At 40.7% G+C, this 19022-nt stretch overlaps 1 protein-coding gene across 1 annotated transcript in view; it reads left to right on the plus strand.

The window, feature by feature from the left end:
- The first annotated feature begins 238 nt into the window (after positions 1–238).
- Positions 239–19022, plus strand: part of adcy1a (adenylate cyclase 1a) — a 57344-nt gene continuing 38560 nt past the window's right edge. The window contains exons 1-4 of the mRNA XM_067383480.1: positions 239–1003; positions 6052–6201; positions 12334–12452; positions 14717–14828. Of these exons, the coding sequence (XP_067239581.1) occupies positions 386–1003; positions 6052–6201; positions 12334–12452; positions 14717–14828 (999 nt within the window). The 5' untranslated portion in view covers positions 239–385. The remainder of the gene's footprint in view (positions 1004–6051; positions 6202–12333; positions 12453–14716; positions 14829–19022) is intronic.

Here is a 19022-nt window from a genome sequence, read left to right on the forward strand (position 1 = left end):
TCTCAATCTCGGGCTGACATTGCGCATGCGTGATCCGGCCGCGGCGCTGAGATGCAGTTGTGGGATGCAGAGAGGGGAGTCCCGGCTCTGCGTGGTCGATGTTAACCTCTTTCTGGGGCCGAACAAACGCTACGGGTGGTCTGTTCCCTGGAGACCGCCTTGAGGAGGGAGGAGAGAGAGAGCGAGGGAGAGAAAAGAGGAGGCGGGTGCTGTCTGCGCTCGTTACAACAGTCACCAACCTGTGGATGGTGGCGGCGCGTGCTGCGGATTAGATCTCGCGCTGGGGTCAGTGTGCGCGAGCCCGTCTCGAGGCGCGACAGTTGCCGCCAGGACCGCGACAACAAGTGCTGGACATGCGGTGCTTGTGAAGAAGAGCTCTGGTTGTATGAATGGCCCCGCTATGGACGAAGTTCCGTTTCCCAGAGTCCGCACGCGGCGGAGGAAAAGTCGCTGCTTGGCCGGTGCGTGCGAGCGCGAGTTTGACTGCAAGGAGCTCGAGACTCTCTTTCAGAAGTACAACCTGAAGCTCGAGCAGAACGCCACGCTCAAAGCGCTGGCCATCCTCATCCTCGCCGCGTCCGCGCTGGCGCTCGTGGAGCTGCTGTCCGCCGGCTCGCGCTTCACCGTGTCCAAGGGCTCGCACCCGGTCCACTGCGTCATCTTCACCTCACTCTTCATCGTCACCAACGTCAAATATCTGCAGGTCACGCAGCTGCAGCAGATCGCGCGACTCGCGCTGCTCTTCAGCTTCACGTTCGCGCTGCTCTGTTGCCCGTTTCCTCTCGCGCTGGGTCACGGGACGCAGGGCGCGCAGGGGCCTGACGCACCGAGCACAACACCTGAGCAAGGTGTCTGGCAGCTGATGCTCGTTACTTTCGTTGCCTACTCTCTGCTACCGGTCAGGACGCTCTTGGCGGTTTTGTTCGGCATCCTGGTGGCGGCGTCGCATTTCATCGTGACGGCGACGTCGTTAACGGCGCGTAGACCTCGAGTGTGGACACCGGTAAGTTGTGTCATTGAACATTCCGTCCATAACTTTTCCGTATTTCTTTTTTTTTTTTAAATTTGGCGTGTCATATATGGTAAAGCACTGCTGGAGCATGGGGGGCGGTGGGCGCACGCACTGCACGTGCACACAGGTGGCGTGAAGAGCGCGCGAGGGCCTGTTTGACTTCAGCACCAATGAGGATGGACAGCTCCTAAAGAAAGCACAGCGGATGGAGTCAGTCAGAATGAACTTCTTTTGTGGAAAAATAAACCACAATATCATTCAGAAATCATCAGAATCATTCAGGAATAATCTGGTAACTTAAAAATGTGAGATGTGTAACTTAATTATTTGTAGCTTAGGAAACATAAAATGAAGGAGCTATCTGAATAAACTATTGTGTGCATTTTAAATGCATATTTTAACTTTTAATTGCATTGAATTGAATTGAATTAAGAATATCAGAACTGAGGTTATTTGGATGTTTCTGCAGCTTGCAGGATCTTTTGCCAAACATAGTATAAAAATACTATGAAACTGTTTAAAAATTGATTTGATCAGATTTAGCAGTTAGAGTTTTACTGTGAAACCACTGCAGGCTGTCATTTTCTGACATGGCACAACAAATGACTGGAATACCCAATAGCAGAATACCCTTGAGTTTGAATAATATAATTATACATGCTTGGAGATTCATGAAGACATGAACAAAAGTTTTAAGTGCTGTTTGATTTTTTTGAAGTTGGAAATTGTTTTCATTTGAAGTTTCTCTTTGACTGGGACTGTAGTCCTTCCCTTCTTCAAATGACTTTTCCTCCAGCCAGCGTGATAGTGATACAATCAAGCAATATCGACTGTGTACGAGTGCTGTTGTGTGGAATATCAGCACAGCTTTAACACTGATTTTCAGTATTACAATTGTGAGTCTAACATTAGAATGTTTTAAACAGTTGCGTGCAGCTATAGGGATTAACTTTTACCACAAAAGTTAAAAAATGCCATTGTACGTTTTAAATATCATTTTACATTTAACACAGTAAACCTAATGTTGTTTGGGGTTGGAGGTTTTCACACAGACCTTTCTTACAGACCTGCCAAACCTTTTCTTTTTAGTTCTCATCTAGGTTATTTTCATAGCTCAAAAAATATGCTTCACGTTTAAGCATCAGACTGGAACATAGAGATGAAAAAATGAAAATTCTGTCAGCATTTACCCTCATTCCAAAATGACTTTCTGTGGAACATGAAATGATTAGTTCACTCCAGAATTAAACTTTCCTGATAATTTACTCACCCCCATGTCATCCAAGATGTTCATGTCTTTCTTTCTTCAGTCGAAAAGAAATTAAGGTTTTTGAGGAAAACAATCCAGGATTTTTCTCCATATAGTGGACTTCACTGGGGTTCAACGGGTTGAAGGTTTCATTGCATCTTCAACTGGCTCTACACGATCCCAGACGAGGAATAAGAGTCTTATCTAAAGAAACAAATGGTCATTTTCTAAAAAAAATTAAAAATTGATATACTTTTTAACCACAAATGCTCATCTTGCACTGCTCTGCATTCCGCCACGCATTACGTAATCACGTTAGAAAGATTAAGTCAAATGCCCTTTACAAAAAAAGGTAAAACAGCAATATCGGACAATTTTAAACTTTGAGGAGGAAATGACCACGCGTGATCTTTCCAACGTGATTACAGAATGCGTGGCGCATCGCAGAGCAGTGCAAGATGAGCATTTGTGGTTAAAAAGTATATAATTTTAATTTTAAGAAAATGAACAATCGTTTCTCTAGATAAGACTCTTATTCCTCATCTGGGATCATGTAGAGCTCTTTGAAGCTGCACTGAAACTGACATTCAGACCTATAACCCGTTGAACATATGGAGAAAAATCCAGGAATATTTTCCTCAAAAACCTTAATTTCTTTTTGACTGAAAAAATAAAGACATAAACATCTTGGATGACATGGGGGTGAGTAAATTATCAGGGAATTTTAATTCTGAAGTGAACTAATACTTTAATTAAGATATTTTTAGAAATGTGTTTTTATATTCGTATAGTGGAAGTCAGTGGTAACCAAAACTGTTTGGTTACCAACATTCTTCATTACATCTTCCTTTGTGTTCTGCAGAAGAATGAAAGTGATACAGGTATGATGGTGAGTAAATGATGACAGAATTTGTGATTTGACCTATGTTATGTGTTTTTGCTGTGGTCACATTCATTCGAAACAAACAACACTACTGAAATAGATACTAGTCACATTTTTGGAAAAAACAGAGGGATACAGCTTGAAATGACAGCAGTAGGTTTTGAATTAGGTCAGAGGAACACACTCTAAAAAAAAGCTGGGTTAAAAACAACCCAAGTTGGGTCATTTTAACCCAGCAGTTGGGTTAAATGTAACTTTTATTTAACTCAATGACTGTATTGCTGGCTTAAAATGATCCCAAAATATGTTGGAAATAAGTTTAATGATTAATAATTAAACAATAAACATTTATTAAATTGCTTATTAATAAATGTTCACCTTTTGATTATTATTGCTGAGTCTAGTAATTATGTGTCTGATTTTTAATTTCCAACCTATTTTGGGTTCATTTTAAGTCATGTAGTAATTTTTAATCAATAGTTGGGTTAAATAAAACTTCCCAGGAGGTTGGACAAACATTTAACCCAACCACTGGGTTTGTCCATTCTCAACCCAACTTGGGTTGTTTTTAACCCAGCATTTTTTTTAGAGGTGCCCTAGAATTGAAAATTTGAATTTACCTCGGCATAGTTAAATAATTAGAGTTCTGTACATGGAAATGACATACAGTGAGTCTCAAAATCCATTGTTTCCTCCTTCTTATGTAAATTTAATTTGTGCAAAAGACCTCAGAAGAACAGGCGAATCTCAACATAACACCGACTGTGACGCAACAGTCGGGATCATTAATATGTACGCCCCCAATATTTGCATATGCCAGCCCATGATCAAAGCATTAGACAAGCCAGTATTAACGTCTGGAGCTGTGCACAGCCATATCAATAGACTTTATGCAGGTAAGCAAGCAAGGACAACAGCGAAAAATGGCAGATGGAGCAATAATAACTGACATGATCCATGATAACATGATATTTTTAGTGATATTTGTAAATTGTCTTTCTAAATGTTTCGTTAGCATGTTGCTAATGTACTGTTAAATGTGGTTAAAGTTACCATCCTTTCTTACTGTATTCACGGAGACAAGAGCCGTCGTTATTTTCATTTTTAAACACTTGCAGTCTGTATAATTCATAAACACAACTTCATTCTTTATAAATCTCTCCAACAGTGTGTAATGTTAGCTTTAGCTACGGAGCACTATCAAACTCATTCAGAATCAATGTAAACATCCAAATAAATACTATTCTCACATGATCCGATATGCTGCATAACGAACACTTTGTAAAGATCCATTTTGAGGGTTATATTAGCTGTGTGAACTTTGTTTATGCAATGTATTATAGAGTCGCGAGCTCGGGGGTGGGGAGCGTGAGCATTTAAAGGGGATGGGCGCTGACTTGGCGCATTTATAATTATGCCCCAAAATAGGCAGTTAAAAAACTGAATTAAAAAAAAAAATCTAGGGGGTATTTAAGCTGAAACTTCTCAGACACATTCAGGGGACACCTTAGACTTATATTACATCTTGTGAAAAAGCGTTCTAGGGCACCTTTAGAATATGAAATGAGAATAAGGTGCTGAGGCCAATAAGGCCATTAAATGCATTACATCTCAACAGAACATGAAAGTTAAAATGAAACCCAAACCTGTAAGGTTTGATATTCATATGCATTTTTATGCATTGACCTTTCATTTAATCTGGCATACGGACACATTGACACACATGTCAGTTCAGCTCATAACCTCTGCACTTCTGATTTACCAAACGCCGTGACAGTTTCACATGTCTCACTACATACTCGCTGGATGCTAAGTGATGTTTGTGACAAACACTCGCACAGGAATTGTAGCTTCCATCATCAAAAACCAAACCTGTGAGAACAGGGACTGGATTTGTTGACCGCTTAAGCCTGGATTTGTGTGAAAAGACCGACAGAGTGCCTACAATCCAATCAAAATGCTCCAAAGACCTTAAGAAAAGAGGATCGACATAAACTCATTAAAATCACCTGATCTAAAAATATCAGTGTGCCACTTCACATTAAAACAGCAGCATCTCACAGAACACAGCATATACAGTATTTCATTATTGCACTCCAAACTTCAAGAACACTTCACATCTAGACACAAGTGTCACCGTTCACATGCTGAGTTAATGAGGTTTTTTTTCACAACCTCTCACTCAGACTGTCACAGCGTAACCTTGGTGCACATCAGACATTATAATACAGGACGGTCAGCCGTGTATAAGCCACTCGCAATGGCTCTGATTGTGCAAAGCCTTTCAGTGATTACCAATCAATAGCCAATACTCTTTAACCAAGCTGGCCACTTTGTTTATTAGCCTTGTTACCTAATTTATAAGCCTCGTAACCTTGCTAAGGATTTGTAATAATGCCACGGCTTTGTGCTTTTCAGCAAATGGCCTTCACTTTCAATTACAAAGGCCTGTTAAAAGAATGCATAGACCAGTTGAAGGGATTCTGGGTAATCTAATTTTCTGTTGCTCTATGAATGAACAATACAAAGCCCTTAATTGGCGCCTCTTTGAAGTGACATGTCTCAAAAGCCAGGCAATTGCTGATTCTTTCGAGTCACAGAAGCAAATCTGCTGAGATTCTCAGGCTATCTAGCGTGGGGGGTTTGCGTCTGTCTCCATACTCAAGTTTATCATCATCTCAGGATGGATTGAAAAAATGAACTCCCTGCCCCCTCTCTTGGCATCTGTGTCCGTCTCTTCTTCAAGCTACTTTCGCTCTGTGCCCCCGTTTTTCTCTCTCGTTAACACACACACAGTATGCCACTCTTAATTACTGAAAGTTCGTATTCAGTCTCCGAATGTTGCATAATTGTCAGAAGCGATGGTCACACAAACCCTGTAATTTTTCTCACTCTGTGTGTTTGTAGCTGGTAGCGAACGCAGTGTTGCTGGTCGGTGTGAATCTGTCGGGTGTGTTTGTGCGAGTCCTTACTGAGCGCGCCCAGAGGAAGGCCTTCCTACAAGCCAGAAACTGCATCCAACAGCGCCTGCAACTAGAGGACGAGAACGAGAAACAGGTCAGACTTGCATGACACGTGCGTTGGCATACACGCAAACGAGCAGCTGCATGTTTTAGATGAAATGATCAGCTGTTTCATTTTCTCCCTCAAGTTAAAGTTGCAGTTTTGACAGGCAATTACCTTGCTAGATTGCTTTCATTCCCCCCCTGACTAGCTTAAAGGTCAAACTTTCTTAGAAAACACATACGGTTACACGCACACACAGATGCATGTACTCTAAGACACACAAAACAGTTGTGAGATCGGGTCTAAGGTCAGGTGGTTGACTTAGTTGGTATTCAGGCTGTATACAACTATAAACCTACCAAAAGCACCTCAGAGCATTAGCATTTTCATTTGGCTTACTAGCTTCAAATGTAAACTTCTAAACCAACATGACATCAAAATGGACCCTGATTATATTCTTTATTGTGTTATCAGTGTATGTTTCTGAAACAGAAAAAACACAGAAAGTTAAACTGGAATTTGAAATGGAATTTTTTGAATTGAACAGGTATGGCTTTCTGGGAAATTAATTGTTATTCGGTTATAAATCTTTCTGTCTGTAAGACAGTTCAAAAGATTGGGATCAGTAAATATTTTAAAGAAATTAATACTTTTATTCAGCAAGGTTGCAGTAAATTGATCAAAAGTGACAGTAAAGACTCACATTTATACAAAAAATTTTACTTTTTACACTGATAATAATAAAAAATGTTTGAGCAGCCAATCAACATGTTAGAATGATTTCTGAAGAATCATGACACTGAAGACTGGAGTAATGATGCTGAAAATTCAGCCTTGCCATTACAGGAATAATTGTCATTTTTACAATATATTCAAATAGAAAACACTTATTTTAATTTGCAATACTATTTTGCAATACTGTTTTTACTGAATTTGTAATCAAATAAATTTAGCCTTGGTGAACAGAAGAGACTTCTTTCAGAGACATTGAATAAAGTATTTAAATATAAATTAACACCGGCCAGTCTTCACTGTATAAAATAAACATAGATTAATCCTTATTAAAGTTACAAAAACATTTCAGTCAAGATTTTAGTGTGCAGTGTAGCTATAAGGATGATGCTTCCAGGTGGAGCTGAGGGAGGGCGGGGCCGACATGTCGATGGGCCAAGGTGGAGTGACAGGATCGAGGTCTGGAGGCAGAGCCAAGGCATTCCTCTTTACTGGGCAGAGATGGAGACCTGAAGACCCGAGGCTAATCCACACAATAGAGTGGTGTCAGAGGAGGAGCAGAGGGGCTGAAGGGATTCAGCAGAGGTGAGCAGAGGACCAAGCTGATTCTGGAAGAGAAGGCAGGAGAGGGAGGCTGGGCGGGAACTCTGGAGACACAGGAGACTTTGAGCTGGGTGGAACCAGCAGGGACACAGGAGCCTTAGAGATGAGCCGAACCAGCGGGGGCATAGGAGACCTTGAGCTGGGTGGAACCTGCGGGGGTACATGAGACTTTGAGCTGGGAGGAACCTGTGGGGGCATGGGAGACCTTGAGCTGGGTGGAACATGCGGGGGCATAGGGGACCTTGAGCTGGGCGGAACCTGTGGGGGCATAGGAGACCTTGAGCTGGGAGGACCCTGCGGGGGCACAGGAGACCTTGAGCTGGGAGGACCCTGCGGGGGCATAGGAGACCTTGAGCTGGGAGGAACCTGTGGGGGCACAGGAGACCTTGAGCTGGGAGGAACCTGTGGGGGCATAGGAGACCTTGAGCTGGGAGGAACCTGTGGGGGCCTAGGAGACCTTGAGCTGGGAGGAACCTGTGGGGGCATAGGAGACCTTGAGCTGGGAGGACCCTGCGGGGGCACAGGAGACCTTGAGCTGGGAGGACCCTGCGGGGGCATAGGAGACCTTGAGCTGGGAGGAACCTGTGGGGGCATAGGAGACCTTGAGCTGGGAGGAACCTGTGGGGGCCTAGGAGACCTTGAGCTGGGAGGAACCTGTGGGGGCATAGGAGACCTTGAGCTGGGAGGAACCTGCGGGGGCATAGGAGACCTTGAGATGGGAGGAACCTGTGGGGGCACAGGAGACCTTGAGCTGGGAGGACCCTGTGGGGGCATAGGAGACCTTGAGCTGGGAGGAACCTGTGGGGGCATAGGAGACCTTGAGCTGGGAGGACCCTGCAGGGGCACAGGAGACCTTGAGCTGGGAGGACCCTGCGGGGGCATAGGAAACCTTGAGCTGGGAGGAACCAGCAGGAACACAGGAGCCTTAGAGCTAGGCGGAACCAGTGGGGACACAGGAGCTTTAGAGCTGTGCAGAACCGGCGGGGGCACAGCAGACTTTGAGCTGGGTGGAACCAGCGGGGGCACAGGAGACCTTGAGCTGTGAGGAACCAGCAGGGGCACGGCAGACTTTGAGCTGGGCAGAACCAACGGGGGCACAGGAGACCTTGAGCTGGGAGGAACCAGCTGGGATGGTAGAATCGGAAATATTTGTAGAAGCCAGCTGCAGCTCACCCTCATTGGCGGGAGTGTGGGCATGGCTTTCCTTTATGCCCATGAACTCCACAAGCACACCCACTGGGACACATGTTGTTGCCGGCTCACGCACCTTGTCAGACTCACTGTGGGACTCGGGTTCCGAGGTGATGGTTGGCTCAGTCCTCTTATCTGGCTTGTGCATCGCGGCATACTCAAGCTCTTTGTCTGCGGTGAGTCCTGGCATTTGCTTCGTGCAGTCCGGAGGCTATGGGTCTAGAGTGGGGCTGGTGATGTCGTCCTCAGCAGGGCAGATGGTGAATACCAATCCGTTGTTCACCAGCACCCACTCCACAAATCCTTTTGGGGACTGTTAACTGGAAGGCGTGCCTTCTGTAGAGCGAACGGTCTGGATAGTTTGTTAGCCATATCTAAAAAGTCCTGAGTGTGGTCCTCCAGTGAGCAGTCTTTCTGCTCAAAGCGGGGTTAGGTTTGGGCTGCTAGCAGGACCATGGGTGACAGGGAGAAAGAGAAAAAAGTAAAACACAGCGAAAATCTGTTATGTTATGTTACGTGTTGCAGCAATGAAGCGCACGATCATGAGGAATAGAATAAAAACAGTCTTTAATCTTAATCCAAAAATGAAATATGCTGGAGATAACCAGGGTATAACTCACAACAAAACGTTAATGACGCGGAACACAGAAATCAAGCTAAAACAGCACAGGTGTAGAGCTAATTAACAACCAAGGAGAACACAGATGGCCAGACACAGAGGAAAAAACACTCAATGAAAGTAAAACAGAGCATACACGTTACAGTATCATGTTTCATGATTTTATTTTTTTTTTTTTTACAGTAAAATGGATTGCAAATTAAATTCATGTTGATTTTAAAGTAACAAATGTAAAAGTTGTAAAATTAAAAGTTACCTGTAAATAAATGATTTTTATTTTTATTAACCCAATTAATATATTTAATATATATTAATAATATTATTAATATATTTTTAAAAAATCTACCATGTATCTGACTAGATACACAGCACTTCTATAAACCCAATCCTGAAAGAAAACTTTTCTATACTTAGATTAAATGATTAAATTTTTCGCTATATCTGTTAGCATATTTGTGGGATGGACATTTTTGGACAAAACTGCACACACAGCAGATTGTGATGCACTTGTTTAAACACTTCCTTGCAGCAGCAGTCTACCGGAACAAGCAGATCCACCATCTCACTTTATTTCTTAGTGAGACCTTCCTTTAGCTGTCATTGTGGATTATATCAATGATAAAGAATGTGAATCAAATAGCAACATTAGCATAACTTATCTCCCTTGCCGAGCTCTGGTTAGATTGCAGTGGATAATTACTGAATGATTTATAAATGAAGTGGAGAGGGGCCTAAGATGGAAAGATGCAAAACACACTCATACAAACTAAAGCGGAGAGGACACTTTCCCCTTGTTCCTTAGCGACTGAAATTGGTTATAATTGTTTGCACATGACTCATCCACCTCCTACCCAACAAACTCCCTGAATAGAAGGTAACACCACCCACTCTATACATCACACCAGGCTGTACCACACAACTCTCTATCTGATACACAAAATATCACACTCGCTGCAGAGATATGGACCAGTCTATAATCTTTCCATTCGCACATTCAGATGATCTATAATTCACATTCAGCAAGAGTGGCTGATGTATTGATTTCAAAAGTTTGAGCGTTTCCGGGGCAGATGAAATGAATCACGAGGGGGAGAGTATTTGAGATGTATGTTTTGGATTAAATGGAAAAACTAAGTGGGATAGTGGTGACCAGAGAGACTTTATTGTCATTGTACAAACATACGACAAAATTATGGATACACTACTTGCCAACATATACAGTAAAGAATAGGTAAAAGTACACAATTACAAACCAAAATAACCAAAATAAAGTGCTCATGTTACTGCACATAAATGGTTCTTGCATGTCAAGGATTTATTCAAGAGCCTTTTATGTGCAATAACATTAGGCATTTTATTTCATTTACATGCAATATGGCCTTTGCTTATAATTGTGCACTTTTAACTATTCTTTAATCAGCATATTAGAACGATTTCTGAAGGATCATGTGACACTGAAGACTAGAGTAATGATGCTGAAAATTCACCTTTACCATCACAGGAATAAAGCATTTTTAAAAAGTTATTTTTGACCAAATAAGTACATACAGTAGTATAGATATTAAAGCACATATTCAGATATTCAGGAACAGCTAACTTTATATTTTGTCAACAAGGAAAAACATGTTATCTATATGTTGCAGATGCTAATGTTCAATGGTTTTAAATTCCACAGTCAATGAAAGACATTTACAGTCATACTGCTAGTTATACAAAACCCTCAACCCAACTCTCAGCTCAAACGTTTGACCGACCCATTGGGCTTTAACACAGGTGGCATGTCTCGCTGGGGTTTGCTCATCGAGAAGGCATTTATCACCTGCTTTTAGTAACGCATGGCTTGGCAATGAACTGTATGCGTTTCCACGGAAACTTACCTTTGCCATGCCAACCAACTCCAATGCTCAAAACTGTGATCTCTCACAGAAATTGGCCACTTTATAGCTATCAGTAAGTTCATTAGATAAAACTCATAGAGATAACAGAAGTGGACAGTTTTAAACTATACAGTACCCATCATACAATGGCCAGCACAAAACTTTTAATGGTTTTTCTTTTATAAAGATGTTCAATCATGACGTCAATTTAAAGGCCACCCTCAAGGCCATGGATTTCCTTGGAAATTTCCATGTCTGTGGTGAACATTACTTGAAGAGACTTTCACATTTGTTCTATAACATAAATTACATTTTGTTGCATGTCCAATTTGTTATTTATTGGATAAAAAAATTCTCATTGGAGCTATGTTGGAAAAGCATCCTTCATAAAGTTGGTTAAATGAATGTCAAAAATTCATGGAAGCTTGTTTCTATCATTGAATAAAAAATAAAACTTTTGTGTGACTTTTTTCTTACATTTCTGACTTTTTTTTTTCTTGCAATTGTGATTTTTAGATCTGACAATTCTGACTCTCAGAATTTGCAACTGCGAGTTATAAACTCTGAGATATAAAGTCGCAATTCTGAGAAAAAAAGTAATTTTTTCCCCAGTCAGAACTGGACTTTATAACTCGCAATTCTGACTTCATATCCCACAATTCTGACTTTATATCTCGTAATTGGAAGTTTATATCTCAGACTTTTCTCAGAATTGTGAGATATAAAGTCGCAATAGCGAGTTATAAAGTCAAAATTATGTGATTTAATGTCAGAATTGCAAGTTATAAAGTCGGAAATCTGACTTTATAACTCGCAATTGCAAAAAAAAATCACAATTAGCTTTTAAAATGTTTGATTCTGTGGTGGAAACAAGCTTACATAAAAATCAAATAAAGGGCAGCATTTGTGAATAATTTAGTGAGTTTTGAATGGTTGGTCATATTTGGTCACTCCAAAATTTCTACAATTCCATTTGTGTTATTTTGTAGTTTTAATGCTTTATATTATTTTAAAATGTTTTGATGATAGTGATAAAAAATTAGTACATGAACTCTAATGAGTACTATAACAATTTATTCTTTAATTCATATTAAACTTGACTTATGACACTCAAAAAAAAACTTGCTATTTATCCTAAAATGTATTGGACATTTTCAACAGGAACGCCTCCTAATGAGCCTACTGCCCAGGAATGTTGCCATGGAGATGAAGGAGGACTTCCTGAAGCCACCAGAAAGAATCTTCCACAAGATATACATCCAACGGCATGACAACGTCAGGTACAGAAAGAACGAGAGAGAGAGAGCGTTTCAATAATCAAGCCATTCATGTTAAAAACCCATTCCATGAATGAGAGAGAAGAGCACTACATTTATAGGGTTTTTTTTCCCAGACAGTGTCAATTCAATTGTACTTAAATTGTGATTGCGAATACTGAATCAGTAAGTCAATAAGAGTCAACAACTCTCCACTCACGCGCAGTCGTCTAAGTTCCTGAGTCTGGCTCCCAACCAAAGCTCGCACAGCGTGTACGGCGCCCACAGCGCTAGCGCTATCAACTCAAGAGCTGCTCAATTAACCCACGCTGCCCACACATGCGGAGAGACGGAGAGTGAGAGATGGAACAAGTGCTGGGGGGCAAATTCACACAATAGCACATACACACATATGCCATCCCTAAAGACCTGTTCCAGCCAAGCGATTTGTGAGTGAAAGATGATGCATACAAGTAACTTTTCCATGACCAACTAACTGACTAAAAGATGAGGTTAATCCAGGCCCAGCTCCAGAGCAAGGATGAAAGGTGGGCTGTAGCTATGAGCTCTATAAAAGCTGTGTTCGTACTCTAATTCATCTCTTTGGCCCTGTTTACACAAGGCATTAAGATCCATTTTCGTTGATCAGATCACAAGTAGACGATGCTAAACACAGGTGTAAACAGCGTCTAAATCATTTTGAGCTTGTCCACTTTTGACCACTTCCAGAGGTAGTCGAAAACTCATTCAACCGGATTGCTTTCATAGTGTAAAGACTCATGTGGTTGAATGTGTTTGAACAGCCACAGAAGACCACCTACTCTCCGCATACTGACCTAAAGGCACAATATGTAATTTTTTGCCTATTCAGTTTACCTATTCAAAACAAAGGCGTAGCTTGATGACGCTGAGATTGAGCGCAGAATCATGGGAGGTGTCGTCTTTACCTCATAGCCGGTGCAAATTAATCCGACAGGACTCGTGCAGAAATCATGTTCATGGATGAGATTATTAACATTACTGTAGTATGAAGCAGAGCAGGGCTGAAAGCTGTGGGAGCTGAATGAGGAGCTGGAGCGATTGTTAATGAGAGACGAGCACGACACACGCCTTGAGCAGCAGAACTTTTATTATGCCACAGTCGCCACTTCCGCTTCTTCTAGTCAAGCGTATGTGGAGTAACACAGCTCTGTTTATCATATTAGTTATATTTGTTGAAAATGATGTTATAACGTTACTCTGAGCGTTCGCTTGGTGGCTGCTATGAGACACTTGTTACACACTGCTGTAAGATAGATCGATTTTACAATATCATATTAAATGCTGGATGGCTTGTGATGCTAAATGGTATGCAATTAAAACGTATTGTACGATGGATAAAATGCTGTATTACTGTTACTAAAAATAAAGCTGCATCTGATTATGCTATGTTAGCTACTTGACAAAATAGTGTTTTTATCTGAGGCATAAAAACACGGTACTCGCGGAAAATCAAGAAAACAAGATTCAAACAATGAGACTAAATGTGTTGAGCTATATAACAATGATTAATTTTATGTACATAAATGTATTCAAACAATTGTTCACCTATCTAATAAAATCCATAATATATTAAAGCGTCTTTGTTTCTATGGTTTCTACAAAATAAAACAGGAAATCGAGGATAACGCAGATATGACGTCATTGATAGGCTAAAATTGCTTATTTCTCTGGATTTTAACATTCTCGGAAACATATGGGATGATGTAAGTACACATGTCAACAAAATATGTAACACTGTTCTAGTGTTTTTTTGAAAATTGTATCCAAAAATCTTACATATCGTGCCTTTAATGTGTAAACATTGCCGGACGGGATTTAAACTTTGTGGGCTGGAAACGCAAGTTTGGTTTGAAGATGAAAAATGCACCAAGTTCACAATGTTACAGTGTTCAGCTGGTCTTGCGGCTATCAGAGCAGAAACGGAAGCTGATGCTCTCTGTGTGTTTTTCTGTCATCTCCGGCATGTTCACATGTAAATTGCGTGAGCTTATTTTGTCCATTAGATCGAAAGATCTGAAAAAAAAAAGCCATGTACACCCTGGACCCCTGGCCTGGGTTAATCTACCGACTCTAATGTTTTAATGGATAAAGGCTAACAGATGCTGGTTGATTCATATTGCTTTTATAGTCCTCCTGTGCATGTTTCTGATAAAACACAGTTTTTGGCTTGTCTCCAAGCCATTACAAAGAACAGTGTAAGGTCTGTTGTGAATCACCGTAACCTGTTGTCCTCTCATTCTCTGCAGCATCCTGTTTGCAGACATTGTCGGGTTTACCAGTCTAGCTTCCCAGTGCACGGCCCAAGAGCTGGTCAAACTACTGAACGAGCTCTTTGGGAAATTTGACGAGCTCGCTACAGTAAGTAATACTATTGGCATGTATGTGTTGAGAGGAAGGAATGGGGGAGCAAATCACATCAGAAAGCTTGATTCAATGGGCGTATGTGGTAACATATGATTGCTCACAGTCTGGCGGCAATATGCTAATCAGCATTATAATCATAATCCCCATTAGTGGCCACAGCTTCTCATAGAGTCCTTTTGTGCACTCCGGAAGAGAGGAAGCATTTGAGTTAGAAACGCTATTATCCTATAGTATCCAACAGTGGACAAAAGACTTCTGACTGAGAAAAATGCAACACGCATTTTGGTAGAAAAGGATTTGGTAGAAAAAATACCACTTCCTCTAAAACAACTTGCCAACTGTAAAATAGCATAAAAAACTAAACAGGAATACTAGGTATCTGTTGGTGGTTGCTAAAGCATTGCTGTGTGGTTGCTAAAGTTTTCTTACGCTGCATCCCAAATCGAATACTATTTAGTTTGTGAAAAATACTACACCAGCAAAGTAGTATGTAGTATGTAATACATAGTATTCTAAAAAAATTAGGCGGAAAGTACCCGGATGACCTACTACCTCCACTTAGATTCTGAAGTGTGCGTTTGATGGACACTTTACTTTCCCATGAGAGCACGGGAAAGGATTTCTGAATGGCAGTGAAGTGACACAACGAACGCTGGTTGGTCATGTGTCAGTAACAACATGGAGGATGTAGTATGTCTGTATTTCATTCATACCACCCATGTTCATACTATATAGAACATACTATTTTAATGGTCGCAAAGTAAGATCAGATTGTACTTGAATCTGATGAACTTAAAGGGTTAGTTCCCCCAAAAATGAAATATATCCCATGATTTACTCACCCTCAAGCCATCCTAGGTCTATATGACTCTTCTTTCAGATGAACACAATTGGAGTTATATTAAAAAAATATCCTGGCTCTTCCAAGCTTTATAATGGAAGTGAATGGCGCTCCTGATTTTGACGTTCAAAAGTGCATCCATCCATCATAAATGTAATCCATACGGCTCCAGGGGGTTAATAAAGTCCTTCTGAAATGAAGCGATGGGATTTTGTAAGAAAAATATCCATATTTAAATCTTTAATCGGCAGACAGCCTATGCAAATCGACTTACGCCAACAGAGTAACCCCTGACATGACGCACTGACGAACGCTGAAGCACTGAGGATAGAGCAAAACAAAACACAGGTCACAAATTAGAAGTCTGTTAGAAGATTGTTGCCCAGCCCTCTTTTGGCGTAAGTGGATTTGCGTAGGCCGTCTGCCGGAAGCTAGTTAATTTAGTTTATAAAGATTTAAATATGGCTATTTTTCTTACAAAAATCCATTGCTTCACTTCAGAAGGCCTTTATTAACCCCCTGGAGTCATGTGGATTACTTTTATTATGGATGGATGCATTTTTTGGGCTTCAAAATCAGGAGCACCATTCACTACCATTATAAAGCTTGGAAGAGCCTGGATATTTTTTTTAATATTACTCTGATTGTATTCGTCTGAGAGAAGATGGTCATATACACTTATAATGACTTAAGGGGTCCGAAACATTACATTCAGTTCACACTTAAAGGTGCTCTAAGTGATCCTGGGTGGAGTAACTTCTTATTGACGTTCAAAGTGTTGTCAAACAAAACAGAGGCTAGCTAGACCCTCCTCCTCCTCCCCGTCCCCTCTGTGCTTCCTGAAACAGTCACGAACGTGCATTTAAAGAGTTAGTTCACCCAAAAATGAAAATTATGTCATTAATGACTCACCCTCGTGTCGTTCCAAACCCGTAAGACCTCTGTTCATCTTCAGAACACAGTTTAAGATATTTTAGATTTAGTCCGAGAGCTTTCTGTCCCTCCATTGAAAATGTTTGTACGGTAGACTGTCCATGTCCAGAAAGGTAATGAAAACATCATTAAAGTAGTCCATGTGACATAAGTGGGTTTGTTAGAAGTTTTTGAAGCATCGAAAATACATTTTGGTCCAAAAATAACAAAAACTATGACTTTATTCAGCATTGTCTTTTCTTCCGGAATCATTTCCATTGAATTGATTCCACTGAATTGATTCCATTGAATCCTTTCATCTGTCGGCGTTCGTAATGCACTTTTACGTCGTTGTTTTTGGCGATTAGGACATCCGCAACATGCACACTTATGCACCATTTTAAAAAACATAGCAATACCAAAATACAAACAATGTAGAATAGCTTAAATACAGCATGCATCTCCCTCAGACTGAAAACAAAGCTTGGGCGCACCGGATAACATGTCAGCAGCGTCACTGCGGAGTCGTGAACCACACTCCGGAGCAGAAGGGGGCGGTAATGCACCAATAAGCTGGATGCCAACCGCCGTAAAACAGGAAAGAAGAAGAAGAAGAAGCAGAGTCAGAGAAGACAATGCTGAATAAAGTCGTAGTTTTTGTTTATTTTTGGACCAAAATGTATTTTCGATGCTTCAAAAACTTCTAACAAACCCACTGATGTCACATGGACTACTTTGAGGATGTTTTTATTAACCTTTCTGGACATGTACAGTCTACCGTACAAACATTTTCAATGGAGGGACAGAAAGCTCTAAAATATCTTAAACTGTGCTCCGAAGATGAACGGAGGTCTTACGGTTTGGAACGACATGAGGGTGAATCATTAATGACATAATTTTCATTTTTGGGTGAACTAACCCTTTAAAATCATTCTTGTCGGTTATTGGCTGGAGCACTGTTCATTATGTTTTGTGGTCCAGGCTGCACCAGTTTGTTTTTGTTGCCGTTTTTGGAGCTTGTGGCGACTACAGAGACCGCGTTTTTTATGGTGTGTTCAGGGGACAGGCAGCTAGGGGATAGTGAGATGTTTGCTGTATGTGACAAAAATGTTTTGGCCTAAAAACGCATGACATCGCTTAGAGCACCTTTAAGTATATTCTGTTAAAGTATATTATTTATGTAATTAGTAGTTTAGAAGTTCACTAAAATGTACTTCTTATGCCCGTCCACCAGATAAAAACTCTAAGACTGATCTCTCAGAAAAGCATTTAAGTCAAAAAGTATTTGCCCACTTGTGCTGAACAAACCACATAATTTGAGATGTTATCTGGTATCTTTCATGTTCAATAGACAGGTTGCTCATGGAAGTTTGATAGAATGTTAAGGGTTTGTTCAGATCCCTGACAATAGCAATAGAGATGCTTGTCTTAGCGAACACCAGTAAATATTTCAGCAGCCTCTCACAGTAAATGCTAAATTACCATCCTGACAGCTGTAGCTGTTTGCACTTTTCAAAGGTGCTGTCTAAGATCATAGAGAAGTAGCTTTGATGTACTGTAAATTACACCTACAAATTTTACTAGAGGCTTTTGTGTTATTTGGATCCTCTTTGTGGACTGTAATTATTTTCCTCCAATAAGTAAAAAATGTTTAGTGTGCTGGTGTTAGAAAGAGATAAAAGCAGATTAGCTGCAAATTTTCACTTTCATCAGTTTCCTTTCTTTGCTCAGTTTGTCTTTCTGTATCCCCAAGTCAGCAAATGTAAGTATTTATTAAATACAGTCTGTTCCAGAGAAAAGTAAGGCTTCTGTGAAATGCAGCTCTGTCACAAAAACACAAAAATCAAAACTTTTTCCAAGTTCAACATTAGTTTGTAATTCAGGCAACAGTTGGAATTGACTGGCACAGATGGTGTGTGTGTGTGTGTGTGTGTGTGTGTGTGTGTGTGTGTGTGTGTGTGTGTGTGTGTGTGTGTGTGTGTGTGTGTGTGTGTGTGTGTGTGTGTGTGTGTGTGCTGTGACAGGGGGTTTCCCACAGTCTCCTCCTGCCCTGTGGTGCCAGATGGTGCATCTCTAATGAAATAGAGCAAATGATCTGCGAAGAGTTCCTTTTTTTCTGTCTTTCTGTTTGTCTCACTCTCTTTAGTCTAAAGTGTCTCATTGTTTTGTTGATTCAATGTGAGTGGTATTATCCTGATAATGTCTTTGCAAAAGGGCCTATTTGAATCAGTATCTATAGTTCAAGGACCAATTTGTGAAGTGAAAATTCCAGATGTGAGCTAAATCTGACAACGCTTCCTTTTCATTACAACTCAATTGGAAAAAAATGAATAGTGACTACACTACTGTTGTCTCATGCTCACCATAAGGCTGCAATTATTTGATCAAAAATACAGTAAAACACAGTAAAACAGTAATATTGTGACATATTATTA

This window comes from Chanodichthys erythropterus, chromosome 4 (genome assembly GCF_024489055.1).
Source record: "Chanodichthys erythropterus isolate Z2021 chromosome 4, ASM2448905v1, whole genome shotgun sequence".
In the NCBI taxonomy this organism is placed as follows: domain Eukaryota; kingdom Metazoa; phylum Chordata; class Actinopteri; order Cypriniformes; family Xenocyprididae; genus Chanodichthys; species Chanodichthys erythropterus.